Source organism: Perognathus longimembris, chromosome 3, assembly GCF_023159225.1.
Source record: "Perognathus longimembris pacificus isolate PPM17 chromosome 3, ASM2315922v1, whole genome shotgun sequence".
In the NCBI taxonomy this organism is placed as follows: Eukaryota; Metazoa; Chordata; class Mammalia; order Rodentia; family Heteromyidae; genus Perognathus; species Perognathus longimembris.
Genome location: NC_063163.1, coordinates 65,005,670 through 65,023,574, shown reverse-complemented (window position 1 = coordinate 65,023,574; position 17,905 = coordinate 65,005,670). Strand labels below are relative to the sequence as shown.

General features: G+C 57.2%; 2 protein-coding genes across 4 annotated transcripts; both read right to left on the bottom strand.

Moving 5' to 3' along the window:
- Window positions 1-475: 475 nt before the first annotated feature.
- C3H19orf25 (chromosome 3 C19orf25 homolog) lies at window positions 476-5,419 on the bottom strand. Of its 2 annotated transcripts, XR_007210380.1 has the most exons (3): window positions 5,072-5,419; window positions 3,258-3,823; window positions 476-486 (listed from the first exon to the last, which is right to left on the bottom strand). XR_007210380.1 is itself a non-coding variant. In XM_048341755.1 (2 exons), exons 1-2 carry the CDS (start codon window positions 5,199-5,201, stop codon window positions 3,588-3,590), a joined length of 366 nt encoding a protein of 121 aa, XP_048197712.1. In that variant the 5' UTR covers window positions 5,202-5,419; the 3' UTR covers window positions 2,719-3,587. The 2 variants fall into 2 exon arrangements, 1 of the variants encoding a protein (XP_048197712.1); XM_048341755.1 differs by lacking the exon at window positions 476-486 and having other exon boundaries at window positions 2,719-3,823.
- Window positions 5,420-10,774: 5,355 nt separating this feature from the next.
- Pcsk4 (proprotein convertase subtilisin/kexin type 4) lies at window positions 10,775-17,450 on the bottom strand. Of its 2 annotated transcripts, XM_048340851.1 has the most exons (15): window positions 17,241-17,450; window positions 16,834-16,938; window positions 15,276-15,368; window positions 15,069-15,197; window positions 14,887-14,963; window positions 14,696-14,784; window positions 14,364-14,536; window positions 14,052-14,264; window positions 12,492-12,592; window positions 12,288-12,391; window positions 12,083-12,200; window positions 11,801-11,980; window positions 11,528-11,652; window positions 11,011-11,084; window positions 10,775-10,823 (listed from the first exon to the last, which is right to left on the bottom strand). In XM_048340851.1, the coding sequence occupies exons 1-15, from the start codon at window positions 17,433-17,435 to the stop codon at window positions 10,797-10,799; spliced, it is 1,803 nt and encodes a 600-aa protein (XP_048196808.1). In that variant the 5' UTR covers window positions 17,436-17,450; the 3' UTR covers window positions 10,775-10,796. The 2 variants fall into 2 exon arrangements, with proteins under 2 accessions (XP_048196808.1, XP_048196809.1); XM_048340852.1 differs by lacking the exons at window positions 10,775-10,823; window positions 11,528-11,652 and having other exon boundaries at window positions 10,958-11,084.
- Between the last annotated feature and the right edge of the window lie 455 nt (window positions 17,451-17,905).

Sequence of the window (17,905 nt, the reverse complement as noted above, 5' to 3'; positions counted from 1 at the left end):
AGCCTTCCGGGGCTGAGGGGGCTGCGGCCTACCTAGCCCAGCTGCACCCTGGGGGAAGCGCTCACAGCCTCCGGGCAGCCCCTTTGGGTACTTGGGCAAGCCCCAAGAGGGGTGACAGCGCCCATCTGAGGTGGGGAGCGGGCTGGTGGTGGGTGGTGAAGTTGTGCCTGCCAGCTGGGGCCTTGGCATCTGCGGCACAGGCACCAGCACCAAGCCTGTAATTATGGCACTCCGTAATTTATTAATGACTGCTTGGCTGGGTTTGTTTGGATTCTCAGCTTGGAGAGTACAGGGTGAGGGGCGTGGCTGAGAAGGACAGGAAGGGGGACCAAGGAGCCTAGAGGCAGTCACCCCAGAGATTGCCAAGTGGGGAGAGGGGTGTCCAATCACTCCGACCTTCTGTATCTCTTGGGGGAAGACTGGGGGGGGGCAGGCAGGTGATTCAGGCAATAGAGAGGGGGGTTTAGTGCAGACACTGGGGGCCACCTGACCCCTTATCCTTGTGGTCGGCCATTGTCAGTGACCCTATTAGCATCTTGGAGGAGGAGCTGACCACCAGCCCACGTGGGCCTTGGGGGTAAGTGGAGTCAGGTCAGCTGGGCACAGCTATGGTAGAAGGGAAGGAAGTCAAGAGCCCCCACATCTGGGCCCCAGAGGGACCGGAATACCCAGGCCTGTGCTGTAGTGAGGTGGTCAACTTCTGGGACCTCCTGTGCGGATGGCTGCTGTACTGCTGGCTGTGTTGTTTTCCACGTCCTGCTCATTTTTAACTTTTTGTCAGTAATTTAAAAAATTTTTTTTTGTCAGAGCTTGAACTCAGGGCCCAGGCACTGTCCTGAGCTCTTTTGCTCAAGGCTAGGGCTCTACCACTTTAAGCTGCAGCTCCACATCTGGTTTTTTGGTGGGTAATTGGAGATAAGAGTCTCACAGACTTTCCTGCCTGGTCTGGCTTCAAGCTGTCACCCTCAGATCTCAGCCTCCTGAGTAGCTAGGGTTACAGGTGCGAGCCACCAGCGCCTGGCTGTCCTGCTCATTTGTGATGCACAGATAATGGGGATCTAAGCTAAGCTGCCTCCGGCACTCAGCCTCCAGCTGGAGCCTGGAGTCAAAGTGGGGATCTGGGACCTGGTAGGCGGCCCGGGGTGGAGGCCACACGTGCAGAGGAGTTGGACCAGAGCCTGTGTGTTCTAAGGTCACCCAGAGTGCAGAAATAGGGTCTCCCGAGAGCCAGAGCGGAAGGGCCCTGGGCACTCAACCTCCCATCCCCAGCCAGCATGGACCGCAGGAAGTCTCTGCACTGGGACTTGAGGCTGTTTCAACTTCAGCCCAGGGCAGGTTCCTGCAGAGAGAGCCGATGACCTCTTTCCTCCAGGATCCCAGCTCTGGGAAGAAGCACAGGCAGGCTGCAGGAGCCCCTCTCACGAGCATGCTCCTGAGGCCCAATGGAAGTCCCTCCTTGGGGAGAAGGGAAGCGATATTGAGACCAGTGGAAGGCCCTGGGCAGCGCCAGTCTCCCCCCACCCAGTCCTATTGGGGCCAAGGAGCTGGCCTAGACTACAGGACACTGGAGAGCAGTGCAGAAGGGGAGACCCCAAATTCCTATCATACTCCAGGGCTCTGTCCAAGCCAAGCCAACAAGCAGGAAGGCTGTCCCAAGTCCCTGGTGCCAGTGCTCGTGGCCAGCACCCACCCTCACGGCTGGGGCTCCTCTAAGCAAGGCTGCCACCCTTCACTGGCAGGGAGGAAACAAGAAGGAGCTCAGCACAGGTGACCACCTCCTTCTCGCCAGAGCCCTTCTAAGGACATTGCTGGCTGCTCCCTGGAGCCCAGCTTCCCTCTGGAGTCTCAGATCTGAGGCTGCTGGGTGCTTGCTTGCTCTCCACAAAGGGCCAGCTGTATCCCCCAAAATGGCCTAGTGCTAGGGAAATGGTGGCTGATGGACCTTCCAGATTACCCAGCTGCAGGCCACGGATCCAAGTACAAGGTACAACCCTGGGACCAGCCTCCCCTACCACGCACTGTGAGACCTTGGGCAGTGCTCTCACTGCCGTGCCTCAGTTTCCTCATGTGGGCCGTGGGGAGAATTTAGCACTACCTCTTGGTGGGGGGGGGGAGGCATAGCAGCAGCTGTGCAGGGTCCGCTGACCTCTCTAGGGGCACAGCTCCCACCATCACTCAATGGGGGGCAGTCTCCTACTGGTCAGCCTTCCCACTGGACCAGGTCCGGTGGTCATTTTTGCCTTCACCACCCCTCTCCCCCACAGAGGGGACAGACTCAAGGCATCACCAGAGCGGACTGGAGGCTAGCCCACGCAGGGGAGCAGTTTCAAGAGTGGCAGGCTGTACTCGGACAGTCTGCTAGGGGTGAGAGCTGGGGACACAGACACTGCAGCCAGCCCCAAAATGGAGGACTTGCCACCACTGGACCAGGAAGTGGGGATCTGATGGCCAAAGACTGGTGATGGCTCTATGTCCCCAGAGATGGTGACTTTGGCCCCCAGCGACCTGCCCGCCCATCACCACACCTTCCTCTGCTGCTGACCTGACCTGTGGCCCCCACCCCTACAGTCCCCACTGGCCTGGCAGGCCACCGTGCCATCTTCCCGGATGTCTGCAGTGTTCAATGGTCGTGTAAATAGTCTCAGCCCCCTCCACACGCCCCTCCCCTCTAATGTAAAGCCATTTGTCTGGTGGAAAGATGATACCCAATCTGGCGTCTGGCTTTTTGTGCACCTTTAATAAACCAAGCTGTGGAATTGCCCATGCTTCCCACTGTTCCACTTCCAAGGTAGGCTGAAGGGTAGAGGCCAGCTTCCTGGGCCTTCCATCCCAGCCATGGCCACCCCAACAACGGGTCCAGTGCTCCTGTTGAGAGCCCCTCATGCCAGGAGGGAACTCAGGGACAAGGCCCAGCGATGTCAGCGGGAGTGTCCACTTGGTCCCAGGCAGGAGCTAGGATGGGAGGGAAAGCCTGCCCGCACGGCCTGCCACTGACCCTCGGCTGTCCAAGCAAGAGGATGCCTGCCTGCTGGCTCGAGTACTAGATGGTCAGAGGCATGGTTCTCCTGGGGCAGGACCAGGCTGGCCAGTGTGGGAAGGAGGCAGCTCGTAGTGATGCAGGGGAAGTTCCTGAGGGGTGCAGGCTTGTCCCAAAGACCCAGAGTCTGGTTTAGGGGAGGCCTGAGCTGAGAGGTGCACTTTCATGGAGAGAAAGAAGTTTCTTCTAAAGAGGCAGCAGCCCTGGAGTTACTCCCCACATATCTATCTCCAGCCAAGTGTTCAGTGCCCTAAGCAGGAGTATGGAGACAGGAGGCGGCACTGCCATAGGGGCCTTGTCTCAGATCAGAGGAGAGGGGACAGATGCTGGAGCAGTCATCCTCGCTGTCCTCCTCCTAGAACCTTGGCTGGGTCCGGCTCCAGTCCGCAGAGACAGGGGGCCTGTGGGGCGGGTCCCTCCAGCCAAGCGCCTGCAGCCTTCTGAGTGTCGGGAACAAGCAGGGCTGACGGACGTGGAATGAAAGCTGGGGGCACCCAGGTCCCCAGAGGGAGGGGGAAGCAAGGCGGACAGCACTGGGTGCTGGCCCAGGTCAGTGTGAGGAGATAGCCAAGGTCCCTGGTGGTGGTGGCAGTGCTGTCTGTGACACCTGGCTGATGTCCAGCTCCAGCTCCTGACCGGCCTGCCAGAGATCCTCGCACTTCTGCCTCAGCCCATCCCCAGCCTTCCGCAGCTGCTCATTGGTAGCCACGTAGGCCCGGCTCTGCTGGTACAGTCGCTCTCGCTGGGCCTCAGGCTCCTCAAGCCTCTTGTAGGGTCTTGAGGTATCTGGGGGACAGGAAATAGCATCCTAAGTAAGCAAAAGCCCACTGAGTGCTGGGGGTTCACACCTGTAATCCTAGCTACTGGGAGGTGGAGGAAAGGGGGCTAAGATCTGAGGATTGTGGCTCAAAGCCAGCCTAGGCAGATAAGTGGATGAGACTCTTATCTTGAACTAACCACCAAAAGTGAAGTTATGGTTCAAGTGGTAAAGCACTAACCTTAGGCACAAAAACTCAGGAATTGAGGAGCTGGGAATGTGGCTTGGAGGTAAAGTGCTTGCCTAGCATGCATGAAGCCCTGGGTTCAATTCCTCAGCACCACATAAACAGAAAAAGCCAGAAGTGGCACTGTGGCTCAAGTGGCAGAGTGCTAGCCTTGAGCAAAAAAAAAGCCAGGGACAGTGCTCAGGCCTTGAATTCAAGCCCCAGGACTTGGGGGGGGGGGGAATGTCAAGTGAGTGCATGAGGTCCTGAGTTCATTACAGGTATGCACACTTACATGTGTGTAAATGCACACACATGCAGACCCTGGTTTCATCTGCTCAGGGCTGTCTAGACCTAAACTGGGTAGGCCCAACACCCACCAAAAGCATGTGGGGCACTAGGGTTTGTTTTTAAAAAAAAAAAAAAATCCTTTAAGCCAACCACCCAACTTGTCATTTTGTTTTTGGAAATAGTCTCATGAACTTGGGCTGACTTTGAACCCTATCCTCAGATCTCAGCCTCCTGAGTAGCTAGGATGACAGGCATGAGCCACCTGCTTTCAGCCCACTGACTTTTTTGTTGTTGGCTTTTGTGATGCTAGGAATAAAACTTGGGGCCTCAAACACTTGAGGTTAAATGCCCTCAAACCCTGAACCCTGCTCAGTACCAAAAAAAAAAAAAAAAAGAGGGCTAAGGCTAGCACTCTGCCACTTGAGCCACAGCGCCACTTCCGGCCTTTTCTGTGTGTGTGGTGCTGAGGAATCGAACCCGGGGCTTCATGCTTGCTAGGCAGGCACTCCACCCCTAAGCTACGTGCCCAAGCACCGTTCTTTCCTTAACTCCGCTGATTTGCACACCCCTGTGGTAGGACTACCCCAAGGATGGACCCGCGGTTGATCCTAGAGGCCTCCTGCTCGTTCTGCTTTTACAGGCGTGGAGCCTGGTGAGGCCCGGGGCGGCCCCACGGCTCCCGGAGGCTTGTCTTTTTGAATCCCGAGGACATGGCTTCACCGGGGACCCCACGGGCAGCTCAGGCCTCGGCTTCCCCTACCTCCTGGGGCCAGGGCCGTGAAGATGGGGTCGTGGGCCGGCGCCCCGCGCACGTCCTCCAGAATCTGCTCCGTGGTGGGGGGCGCCGGGCGGGTGGGCAGCACCACCCGCTTCTTGGCTTTAGAGCCCATGCCGCCGGCGGGCGGAGGGCGCCGAGGCCGGGCCGTGGCCCCCGCCCCGCGAGCTCGTGCGCCGTCGCCGCGGCCCCGTGGCCGGTAGCCCACCCCGTCCCCCGCGGCCCCGCTGGGCTCCTTCGGCCTGTGGCCTGCCTTCCGTGCGATCACGAAAGCCCAGGCCTCGGGGGTCCGCAGCGACCTTGGCCTCAGCTTCCTTCCCCCCGCCTGGGTGCCCGTCTGAAGCCACCAGCGCAGCTGGCACCACTTCCGCTTCCGGTTAGAAGGTAACCTCCCAAGTGACGCTCTTCTTCCGGCCTCGTCGTCGTCTCGGTCTGGCCGGCTCTCTTAAAGGGGCCGCGCCCCCCGAGGATCCCGTTCCCATCCAGCAGGGGGTGTAACTGAGCCGGAGCGCTGTTCTCCACCTGCCAGGACCGCCGGGCTCAGACGCCCGAGGAGTGGACGCAGGGCTCCGTGGTTGGCCAGCGAGTGGGGACAAGCCACACGGTCCCGGCCCACCAAGGAAGGAGGCCGTGGACAAGGCAGTGTCTCAGACCTGGACAAGGTGCCACTGGATTTCAAAACCTCCCCACCTGGGGTAGGCCATGCTGGGTCACCTGTCCCTCCCTCAGGGCGGAGCAAACTCAGGGGGAGTCATTGTGTTTGTAAATGGCTTGCTTGCTTGTTTCTCTCTCTCTCCTCTCTCTCTCTCTCTCTCTCTCTCTCTCTCTCTCTCTCTCTCTCTCTCTCTCTCTCTCTCTCTCTCTCTCTTCTCTCTCTCTCTCTCTCTCTCTCTTTCCTCTCTGTCTTTGTCTCTCTCTCTCTCTCTCTCTTTCCTCTCTGTCTTTGTCTCTCTCTTCCTTGTCTACCATGGGGCTTGAACTCAGGGCTGGGAAGCTGTCCCTGAGCCTCTTTGTGCTCAAGAATAGGCTCTACCACTGGGGATCCACAGCTCCACTTCCGGTTGTTGAGTGGATAACTGGAAATAAGAGCCTTTCATCAGGACTTTTCTGCCCTGGCTGGCTTCGAACCACTATCCTCAGATCTCAACCTCCTAAGTAGGTAGGATTACAGGCATGAGCCAGCAGTGCCAAGCTCAAGCCATGTTTATAACTGGTTATTTTTAGGATAGGGTCTCACTTCCTGCTAGGCTGGTAGAAGAGCCACCACCCACCTCCTTTTTTTTTTTTTTTTTTTGCCAGTCCTGGGCCTTGAACTCAGGGCACTGAGCACTGTCCCTGGCTTCTTTTTGCTCAAGACTAGCACTCTGCCACTTGAACCACAGCGCCACTTCTGGCCATTTTCTGTATATGTGGTGCTGGGGAATTGAACCCAGGGCTTCATGTATAAGAGGCAAGCACTCTTGCCACTAGGCCATATCCCCAGCCCCAACACCCACCTCCTTTTAAGCTGTCAGTTGTGGCTGGGACCACAGGTAGGGATATGCTGCCTAGCTAGCTTTCCTCCATGGAGACAGTCTCTCAGAGTTTTCTTCCCGGGAAGGCCTGAGACAGTGATACTCTGGATCTCAGCCTCCCAAGTCACTTGGAATGATAGGCAGGCACCACTGTGCCAAGCTGTGGGTTTCTGCCTGGCCTGGCCTCAAACCACAATCCTGTGTTTGCGGTTTCCAAACTAGCTATGTTTACAGGCTTGAGCCACCTACCCCGACCGCCCCCCACACCTCTCTCTCTGCCTGTTTCCTTATACACTACAAGTTAAATTTTTCTGGACCTAGTCCCCTGACTCCGCACCCCCGTGTAACACCTGTTGCATCCAACATGAAGAAAGCCAGAGCTGCTATTACAGACATGGGACACCTATACCTGGCTTTGTGGGTTTTTCTTAGATGCTCATGACTGATCACAGAGAGATGCCTGATTTCACGTCTTATGTCAACCGCTGGTCATAGAGAGGAACCTTCTACTCCAAGCCCTTCAACAAAAAAGGCAGGCCCAAGTGACTAAGGCCTGTAATCCAAGCTACTCAGGAAGCTGAGATCTGAAGGCTAACAGATCATTGCTAGCCTGGGAAGAAAAGTCTCTGAGATTTTATATCTGAGGAGCAAAACACTGGGCTGAAGGTGTGGTTCAAGTGGTATTGGACCAGCTGCAAGCAAGCCAATTAGTCTTAAGGGCCTGAATTCAAGCCCCTGAAAAAACAAAAACTAATAATACTTTTTTAAAAAAACCTGTGCTGTGGGGCTGGGGATATGGCCTAGTGGTAAGAGTGCTTGCCTCGTATACTTGAAGCCCTGGGTTCGATTCCCCAGCACCACATATACAGAAAATGGCCAGAAGTGGCGCTGTGACTCAAGTGGCAGAGTGCTAGCCTTGAGCAAAAAGAAGCCAGGGACAGTGCTCAGGCCCTGAGTCCAAGGCCCAGGACTGGAAAAAAAAAAAAAAAAAAAACCTGTGCTGTGACAGAAATGATTGTCATTCTTTTTTTTTTTTTTTTTTTGGCCGGCCCTGATGCTTGAACTCAGGGCCTGGACACTGTCCTTGAACCAATCTGTGCTATACCACTTAAGCCACAGCGCTACCTCCGGCTTTTTCTGTGAAATCAAACCCAGGGCTTCACGTATTCTAGCAAGCACTCTGCCACTAAGCTACATTCCCAGCCAGATTGTCATTCTTTTTTTTTTTTTTTTTTTTTTGGCCAGTCCTGGGCCTTGGGACTCAGGGCCTGAGCACTGTCCCTGGCTTCCTTTTTGCTCAAGGCTAGCACTCTGCCACTTGAGCCACAGCGCCACTTCTGGCCATTTTCTGTATATGTGGTGCTGGGGAATCGAACCCAGGGCCTCATGTATACGAGGCAAGCTCTCTCGCCACTAGGCCATATCCCCAGCCCCCAGATTGTCATTCTTGACTTACCTGATTCAACCCACTTTTATATCTGAAAATGGCTTCTGGTTCAATAAACTTTACTATCCTTAGTAAACTTTGCAATCATTCTGTTTTCTATCTTGCCTGAAATCTTTTCCATAGCAGACGTAAAAATCAAGATAACTAAGTTCAGCTACACAGATAACCCATGAAACTCTCATCTCCAATTAATTGGCAAAAACCCAAAAGTAGTCAGGTATCAGTGTCTCATACCGGTAATACTATCTATGCAGAAGGCTGAGATCTGAGGACTGCTGTTCGAAGCCAGCCCAGGCAGGAAAGTCCATGATACTCCTATCTCCAATAAGCTACCAAAAAGAAAAAAAAGCCAGAAGTAGGGCTGTAGCTCAAGTGGTTATAGCTCAAGGCTTGATCAAAAGGAGCTCAGAGACAGCTCCAAGGTCCTGAGTTTGGTCCCCAGGACTGGCACACCCACACCCCAAAAGTAGAGGTGTGGCTCAAGTGGTAGGAAGCTAGCCTTGAGAGAAAAAGCCAAGAGCACACTAAGCCATGAGTTCAAGTTCCTCTACTTAAATAAAACAAAAAATAGCCATGTGCTGATGGCTCATACCTGTAGTCCTAGCTACTCGGAGGCTGAGATCTGAAGAAAATTCATAAGACTCATCACGAACTAAGGAGCAAAAAGCTGGAAGAGGAGGTGTGGCTCAAGTGATAGAATGCTAACCTTGAGCACAAAAGCTCAGGGATAGGGCTGGGAATGTGGCTTACCAGTAGAGTGCTTGCCTAGCACACATGAAGCCCTGGGTTCGATTCCCTAACATCACATATACAGAAAAAGCTGGAAGTGGCGCTGTGGCTCAAGAGGTAGAACGCTAGCCTTGAGCAAAAAGAAGTTCAGGGACAGTGCTCAGGCTCACACCCACACGTCTACTTCCTTTCTTTGGATGGTCCTGTGCCGGTCATGTCCTGTGAGCCCACACTGTGGAACCTTGGTGCCTGCTTCTCTCAGCAGTATGTCCTCAAGGTCCCTGCAGGTTACAGTGTGCTCGGAGCCTTGTCCTGTTGCTGGCTGGGTGGTGTTAGCGTGGGAGCAGATCGTGCTGTGTGTCTGTGTGTCTGCGGAGGGAGGCAGCTGAGCTTCTCAGTCCTCCTGTTGCAAACGTGGGTGAATGCTCCTAAGTGGACTTGTTTTCCAAGGCCCAGGCGTAGTGTGGGAACTCGGTGTCAGCAGCATGGCGCCTCACTCCATTCCTGCTGTTTCCCCCTCACACATATCCTGAACCTGGGGCGGGGGGGTGGGTGGGTAATGTCTCTGAGCCTGGGGCTGATTTTTTGTTTTGTTTTGTTTTCTGAGAGCTGAAGAGCCCATTCTGAACCTTACATTTGCTAGCTAAGTGCTCTACCACTAAGCTAAATTTCCAGCTCCTGATATATATATAGATATATAGATATAGATATAGATAGATTTGGTGCCAGTCCTGTGGGGCTTGAACTTAGGACAATGTCCTTGAGCTCTTTTGCTCAAGGCTGGGTCTCTATCACTTGAGCCACAGCTCTACTTCCAGCTTTTTGGTGGTTCATTGGAGATAAGAGTCGCACAGACTTTCCTGCCTGGATTGACTTTGAACAGTGATCCTCAGATCTAAGCTTCCTGAGATGCCAGGATTACAGTCATGAACCACCGGTACCCAGCTCTGTGGATGATTTTTTTTTTTTTGGCCAGTCCTGGGGCTTGAACTCAGGGCCTGAGCACTGTCCCTGGCTTCTTTTTGCTCAAGGCAAGCACTCTGCCACAGTGCCACTTCTGGCTTTTTCTATATATGTGGTGCTGAGGAATGGAACCCAGGGCTTCATGTGTACAAGGCAAGCACTCTACCACTAGACCACATTCCCAGTCCCTGGATGATTTTTTTTCTTTGTAGCTCACAGGGGTCCATGTGGGCAGGGGTAAATCGTTCCCCACCGTGGCACAGGGTGGAGGACACACAGCCTATGCTGCCCCCAAAGGAAAGCCACAGGTTTAGCACCTTCTATTCAACCTTTATTTTCAAGCTCAGAAGTTGAAACCAATTCCGGGGGCTGGAAAGGGATGGTTATCGTGGTCCACCCTCTGCCCATCCGTCTCCTGTGGATAAGGAGACTCTCTCTCTCTCTCTCTCTCTCTCTCTCTCTCTCTCTCTGTCTCTGTCACTGGTTGCTGTGGAGTCCAAGCTGCGAGACTCCATGTAGCCTGTACCCTGGCCTGATGCAGACATTGGTGGGCTGCCGGGGCCTTGGGCTGAGGAGCTGGTCCCAGCTGGGTGAGGGAAGGGATCACAGTGCCCACCTGGGAGCCAAGGGAGGCCACTTTCCATCTCGAAGGCAGACACCTCTGTGTTCCGGCCCATCGTGGGCCTGGCTCCAGATGGGGGCACCCCAGCCTGGGATGGAAGGCCCTCAGACACACGGAGGGGGAAGCTGATTCCATCTGCCGCCACTAGAAGGCCAGTCCTGTGGCCTCGGCTGGGTGGCAGCAGTCGGGCTGGGCAGTGGTGGTGGGCCGGGGATGGCCATGGGGTGTGGTGGGCCCTGAGCAGGGGCCCCGGCAGTGGTCCAGCTTATGGGGCAGGAGGCAGGCGGTGTAGTCACTGGCAGAGCCGCCCCAGCAGGGGGTCACGGGAGCTCTGGCAGTTGGCACATACTTGGTGAGTGCCCAGGCCCTCTGGTCACACTTTCTGTGGGATGCCGTTGGTGTACCTCCGTGGACAGGAAGGGAAGTGGAGGGGGCCTAGGATGCGGGCATGTCTGATGCGTTCTGCAGGGGTGGGGTGGGGACATGAAGACGGAGGGCCTGAGGAGGCCGCCTGTGACCTGCGCTCACCTGCCTCCTGCCCGCCCTGGGCCGCACACGCACTCTGCCCACCCTGCTGCTGCTGCCCTCTCCTCCACTCACCCTGGCACAGCCCCTCTGTGTCCCGCCGCACACACGCGCTGCTGGTCACCTGGGGGCCCCGGGGCCGCGCGGCCATGTCCTCCGTCGTCCCGTAGAGCAGCAGTGTGTAGCGGTACAGCGTCCCTGGGCGGGGGATCACGGTGGCACAGAGGAGAGGAGAAGCCATTGGCGGCCTGGTCCAGCCAGGCCCTGGGGTCACTGCCCTCCGCCATCCTGGACCCCAGATCATATAGATCTGGGCCACCAAGCACACTGTGTGCTGCTGGCCTGACACTTCCCTGCCCTGGGGTTAACTGTACTTTCCCCAGGGTGGCTGCAGGCCTACTATGTGCCAGTGGCCAGACCCTCCACTGCCCCAGGGTGACTGTCCTGGAGAGCTGTGTGCCTACTGTGTGCTGCTGACTTGAGTCATCGCATCCTTGGGTCACCGCACATCTACTGTGTGCTGGTGGCTGAACCCTCCACTCCCTGGAGAATGGTGCACCTACTATGTGCGGTGACCAGCCCCCTCTGCTTCCCTGGGGTATCTGCACACTCGGCGTAGGGAGCCTCAGGGCAGCTCTCACCAGTGTTGAAGTAGTAGCCCTTGTTCTCTAGACCCAGGGTCCACACGCCTTGGGGGGCCTCGTCCCAGTAGTGGGTAGACATGAAGATCCAGTCGTTGTAGCCCTTGCTGCTGACATCCAAGGGTCTGGGGCAGGCAGGTGGGCAGTGGGGGTGGGGGCGGGGTGAGAAGGAGGGCGGCTTGGAAATGAAGGCTGTGCCCCTTGGTGGCGCAGTGCCCTCCCCGAGGGCCCCAGGCAGAGTGCAGGGGAGGACCCACCGGCCTGGCCACGCACCTGATGGCCACCAGGATGGAGCGGGTGCCCATGGGGCTCGTGAGCGAGATCTCCAGGTCCCCCCGGCGGCTGTAGGACAGCGAGAGCCGCACCTGCACGTGCTCCAGTGAGCGGATCCCATGGCGGCGGCGGGCGCAGGCCGACACGTTCTTGGGCACGTGCATCAGCGGCAGGATGGGGCTGGGGGCGAGGACGTCCTGTTGGCCTGTCTGGCGGGGAGGTGGGGGGTGGGGTGGACCCTCTCCCTTCCCCCCTTCCCTCCCCGGGCGGGGCTGCGCTCACGTGGGCGTGTGGATAACCCTGATGACACACTTCTTCTGCAGCCTCGTGGGCAGCCACGTGCGCGCCAGGTCCACCAGCAGCCCGGCGTCCAGCAGCCCGTAGCCGTAGTGGTGGCTCACTGCAGGGTGTGTGTGTGTAGGGTGGGGTGAGTGGCTGTCACACTCGGGGGACGCGGTACACCGGCCCCTGCCCGGCCCCGCTGCACCTTGGCGCCCCACACCGTTGACCCTCCAGTCCTCTGCCTGCAGCTGGGCAGGCCTGGATGCGCGGACCACCAGGTGCTGCAGGTCCCTCCAGGTCAGGAGAGGGCTGGGGGGCGGAGAAGATGCATGAGATGGATGAGGTGGACTCACGCCCTTGGGTGGGAAGGGGTCGTGGGTGGCATGGGGTGGGGTTAGCGGTCACCTACTTGACCTCCAGAGCCAGGGCGATCATGCCTGCTGCCAAAGGGGCCGAGGCGGAGGTGCCGGTGTGTCTCTGTGTGCACTGGTGGTGCAGGTCCGTGGTCACCTGGGGAGAAGGGGGGGGCTGTGTGAACTCGGGGGGCAATGCACAAAGCAAATGTACCCTTGTTTGAGAAGACCCAGGGGCATGCTCAAAATGAACTAAGGACTGAGCTTTTAAAGTATTTATGGTGGCCTGGAGCTGGTGGCTCACCCCTGTCCTTCTCCATACTCAGGGGGTTGAGATATGAGGGTCATGGTCCAAAGCCTGCCCAGGAAGGAAAGCCCTTGAGACTCATCTCCAAGGAACCACCAGAAAAACGGAAGCGGCGCTAAGGCTCAAAGTGGTAGAGGGTTACTAGCCTTGTGCAAAAGAGCTGAGACAGCACCCAGGCCCTGAATTCAAGCCCCATGACGGACAAAAATAAAATAAAGTATTAAGGGAAAAGGTACTGAGGATTAAGCTCAGAAAGCACTGAACATTTAGTTAAAAAAAAAAAAAAAGTAGGGCTGGGAATGTGGCCTAGTGTAGAATGCTTGCCTAGCATACATGAAGCTCTGGGTTCAGTTCCTCAGCTCCACATATATAGGCCAGAAATGGCGCTGTGGCTCAAGTGGCAGAGTGCTAGCCTTGAGCAAAAAGAAGCCCAGGGACAGTGCTCAGGCCCTGGAGTCCAAGCCCCAGGACTGGCACACACACACACACACACACACACACACACACACACACACAAGGTAAATCAAGAGGTAAGTTTTAAAAGTAACAAAGACTATGAGAAGGCTGTCAGATAATGGCCAGGGTCTTGAGCACCTGCCTAGATCCTCTCCCTGTCCCATCTCCCCAGGGACATATGCCCAGCACAAGAGACAGGGGGTAGTGAAGGACCACACCCTGACGCTCCACCCTCTGGTAGGGATCTTGCTGAAGTCATGGAGAACCAGGCACTGGGAAAGATATTGGAAGGCGTGTGTGCCCAGGCTATGGACTGGTGTAGAGGGGGAAGTTCTGGGAAGGCTTTCTGGGGGTGAACGCCATCAGGTGCAGGGCTGAAGAGCATTAAGGGGCAGAGGGAAAGGCCTGTTACAAGTTCTCCAAACCGGGGGGACATAAAAGGGAGGGGGGATGCACTGGAGTCATTTTTGTTTTGTTTTGCTCTGGGTGGCAGAAGTGGCTGAAGTAAAGGTGTTGAAGGTGTACTGGGAGAAGTGGGAAGCCTCTGGAAGGTGAAATAGGGTGCAAGCAGGACGGCCCGTATCTGGCTGGTGGAGGTAGGAAGGCCAGGGCCAGGACTGTGTTGGGTGGAGCAGATGGGGCAGGCAGGGCCAAAGAGGCACGTGGGGCCCCGCCCACCGAGGCCCCACAGATGGAAAGGGGGGGCCGGGAATGGGGAGGGGTCTCGCGGGGGGGAGGGGGCCTGCAGATGAGAAGGCGGGGCGGGGCATCCGTGGGCGTGGCCTTTCCGGGACCTCCCGGGTGGGCGGGGCCTCTCGGGGGCGGGGCCTTCCCGGGCCAGGGCGGCACTCACTATCTGGGGATCCGTGGCCACGCCGCTGCTGAAGGTGGTGGTGAGGGTGGAGGCGCAGGCCTCGCTGTACCAGGGCACGCGGCCCTGCCTCGTGGTGCTGCCCACGGACAGCGTGTGGATGCTGTTGGTGTACCCGTCGCAGTTGCAGTTGTCGTAGTGGAGACCGCCATTACCCGAGGCCCAGACGAAAAGCGTGCCCAGTCCACCGCGGCCCTGGGAGCCGAGGCAGGGCGGGGAGCCGGGCGTCGGCGCCGCGGGGCGTCCGGGCGTGGTCCCCACGCCCCGGGACCGCGCCCTCCCCGCCCCGCTCACCTTGGTCACGCCGCGCCGGAAGGCCTCTCGGGTGAGGACGCCTGGGCCGTCCACCGTGCGGCCGTCGTCCTCGGGGCCCCAGCTGGCGCTGTAGATGTGGATGTGCTGCGGCTGCAGGCTGAGCGACTGCGCCTCCACGACGTCGGTGATGGTGCCGTCCAGCATGCGCACCCCTGCGCGGGCGGGGCCTCTGGCGCCAGCCGCAGCACCCTCCCGCCGCACCCCGCATCCCGGCCACCCTCTGTCACGCCTCCCCTCCTCCTCTCCCATCCCCCGTCGTCCCCCCTTCTCCATCAATCCTGGGCTGACCGAGCTCCGGGGCAGCTTGCTACCTCCGATTCGGGCGTTGAAGGCCACGCCAATGCCGCAGAAGCCGTTGTTACCAGTGGCAGCCACCTCCCCAGCACAGCGGGTCCCGTGCCTGGGGCCACAACCAAGCCTGTTGCCCATCCCTGGCTCCACCCGCCCCTCCGGGTGAGCACTGGGGCCTCCTCACGCCCCTGGGGAGGAAACCGGGACTCACCGGTTCTCATTACTCAGTGTGTAGCGAGGCTGTGGGTCCGGATCATAGTCATTGAAGTCATAGCTGGCTAGGGGGTCCTGGGGGGAATGTGAGGACAGCAGACATGTAATGTGCCCACCGAGGGAGGGCCCAGCCTTGGAACCTCGGGACCGAGGGCAGGCCCCACCCTGTCACGGCCTCACGTAATTGGCCCAGAGGTCCGGATGGTCCTTCTCAATGCCATCATCCAGGACGGTGACCACGATGCCCTGGCCTGTCAGGCCCTGTCTCCAGACCTGCAGGATGTTCAGGTCAGGCTTCATTTCATTGTTCTGCGAAAGGCAGGGGGAATCCTGAGTCAGTTACAAACTCTGGCTGCTTTTGCCTGCCCACCTGACCCTGCTGCTCACCATGTACCACTGCTTGGAGAATAAGGGGTCCGTGGGCATTGCCAAAGAGCGCTTCACCCTCCTCCGAAGGGTCTGCTGCTGAAACCACTGCACCTACAGGGGTGTGGCCAGACTGTCACCGCTTGTACCTACACTCCCCTACGTATGGGGCAGGAGGCTGTTGGGAGGTGGGCTTCTGCAGGGGTCCTTGCAATGGTATCTCATGTTTTCTAGGGCTACCCTAGAGGGTCTCCACATAGCAGGGACTCTGTCCTCGATTGGAGGGCAGGGCAAAGCTGTCAGAGCACTTGTTTGCAGGCCCAAATGGCTCAAGCTAAGGGTGAGTGGGGCGCCTCTTGTTCCAGCCCTGCCCCTTCCTCATTATTCTAGATCTTTTTGTCCAAGTCTTTCATCACTTCCAAACCCAGTTGTGTCTCCCCTCTCATGCTCCCATACCAGAGCTTGAACTCAGGGCCTAGATGCTGTCCCTTGGCTCTTTCAAGATTGGTGCCCTATCTAGTGAGCCACATCTCCATTTCTATGTTTTTGCTAGTTAATTGGAGTTTTCTGCTTGGCCTGGCTTCAAACTATGATCCTCAGATCTCAGAACCTGAGCAGCTAGGATTATAGGAGTGACCCACCATTGCACAGATCTCCTAGATCCTTTTGTCCAAGTCTTGCATCACTCCTCAAACCAGCTGCTTCTAATTTTCCCTCCCCTGATCAAGATATTCCCCAGGGTCACAGCCACTCCTCCCCTGACTACCACCCACAGTTGCTCACTTGGCACAGTACTGGGCTTGGTGTGCCAGGAGCCTGTAAGTTAATTTCTACCTTAGGGCCTTTGCACATGCTGTTCTAAGAGCTAGGACTGCTTTTCCTTGGACTATTTTGACCTTCCTCCTTACCACCTTCATTTGTCAGCCCATGTTCTCTCACCCCCATCTCAGTGATTAGTAACACTTCCCAGCTTTTGATTTGGGAGCTGGCCCCCATTTTCAGGCTTGGGAGCAGCCATGGCTTCTGTCCTGCAAAATAGGTGCCAGATACTTCTCTTAGACCCCAGTGCAGCAGGTGGAAAGGAGTCCAGGGAAGGCAAGTTCTGAGAAACATGGTTCTCCAGAGTCCATCGCAGTCTCTCATCCTAGGATACAAGGGCTTTTCTTTTTCATTTTTGATGGTCCTGGGGCTTGAACTCATGGGCTCTGTCCCTGTGTTTCCTCTCTGTGCTCAAGGCTAGCAGTGCTCTACCATTTGAGCCACAGTGCCACTTCTGGCCTTTTCTAGGTAGTTTATTGGAGATAAGAGTCTGGTTTGAACTGTGATCCTCAGATCTCAGCCTCCTGAGTTCCAAGGGCTTTTCTACAACAAGACCTCACCCGGTCTGGACCAGAGTGCTCACGCAGTGCCAGGCCCTGGTGGTGTTGAGTGCCCTGCTTAGATCTGCATCCAAGATAGAGACAGGTAGGGACTCCCTAAAGGCCACTTATAAACCATCACAAGAGTCACAGAAGGTGGTGAGTTAGACCTCGGAGGGTGGCTGAGACCCTGAGAGGGCTGCTTCCAAAGCCAGGCTCACCTTGGGGTCTCTCTTCAGGTGCAGGCGGTGTCCCCAGTGTGGAGTCAGGGACTGCTGGACCACACCCCGATGCCGCAGGTGGAAATATTGCCCATCAGGGAAGATCTGGGAACGTGAGGAGCAACTGTGTCGCTGGGACCCAGCTCCTCTGAAAGATCCCTCCCCCCAGAGGCGGCAAGGAGGCAAGTCTTCTGTGCACTCACCCCCTACCAGGTGTCCAGGTGAGGGGACCATAGGTATACCCTGGGAGTACCAGAATGCAAAGATGGCAGTGGAAGGGGTAAGCAGAGGTTCTTGGTATTTGCGGGGGTGGGTGTGGGGTGTCTTAGAGACTAAGATACCACATCTGTCCGAGTCTGGAGTGGTCTAGCCTTCACTTGACAAGCATCCAAGTCATGATCACCCACCTTCCCTAGATTGACGAAGCCGAATTTGCGTGCCAGGCGCTCGGCCTCCTGGTAACCTTTGGTCACCCGCACGGCCCAACTGCTGACATAGATGGGGGCTCGGGCCGACGCCCCGCCTACAGCCAGGGGGCCGAAGGGGGCCAGGTTGAGGGCCAGGGCCAGGCTTAACCACAGCGCAGTTGGGGCGAGCCGCATGGCGGCGGGGGGCGGGGCCGGGGGCGGGACAGCTGGAGGCCCCACCCTCGGTCAAACCGCCGAGTCGGCCCGGCGCCCGCCCCGCCCCCGGCACCATAGCAACCCCGAGGCTTCCGACTCTTTGAGGGTCTTGCGGTTCCCACTCCCAACGAGTGGCTGGGAAGATCTGACAGAATCGCTCCATTAGCACAGGGACCGCTGTCTGGCTTAGAGAAGCGGGTTTCATGTCGTACTGGGGGGGGCGGATCCTCAGACTTTATTTGCTCCCGCTCACTTTCTTTTTTTTTTTTTTTTTTGGCCAGTCCTGGCTCACACTGTCCCTGGCTTCTCCTGGCTTCTTCTTGCTCAAGGCTAGCACTCTGCCACTTGAGCCACAGCGCCACTTCTGGCCATTTTCTATATATATGTGGTGCTGGGGAATCGAACTCAGACCTTCATGTCTAGGAGGCAAGCACTCTTGCCACTAGGCC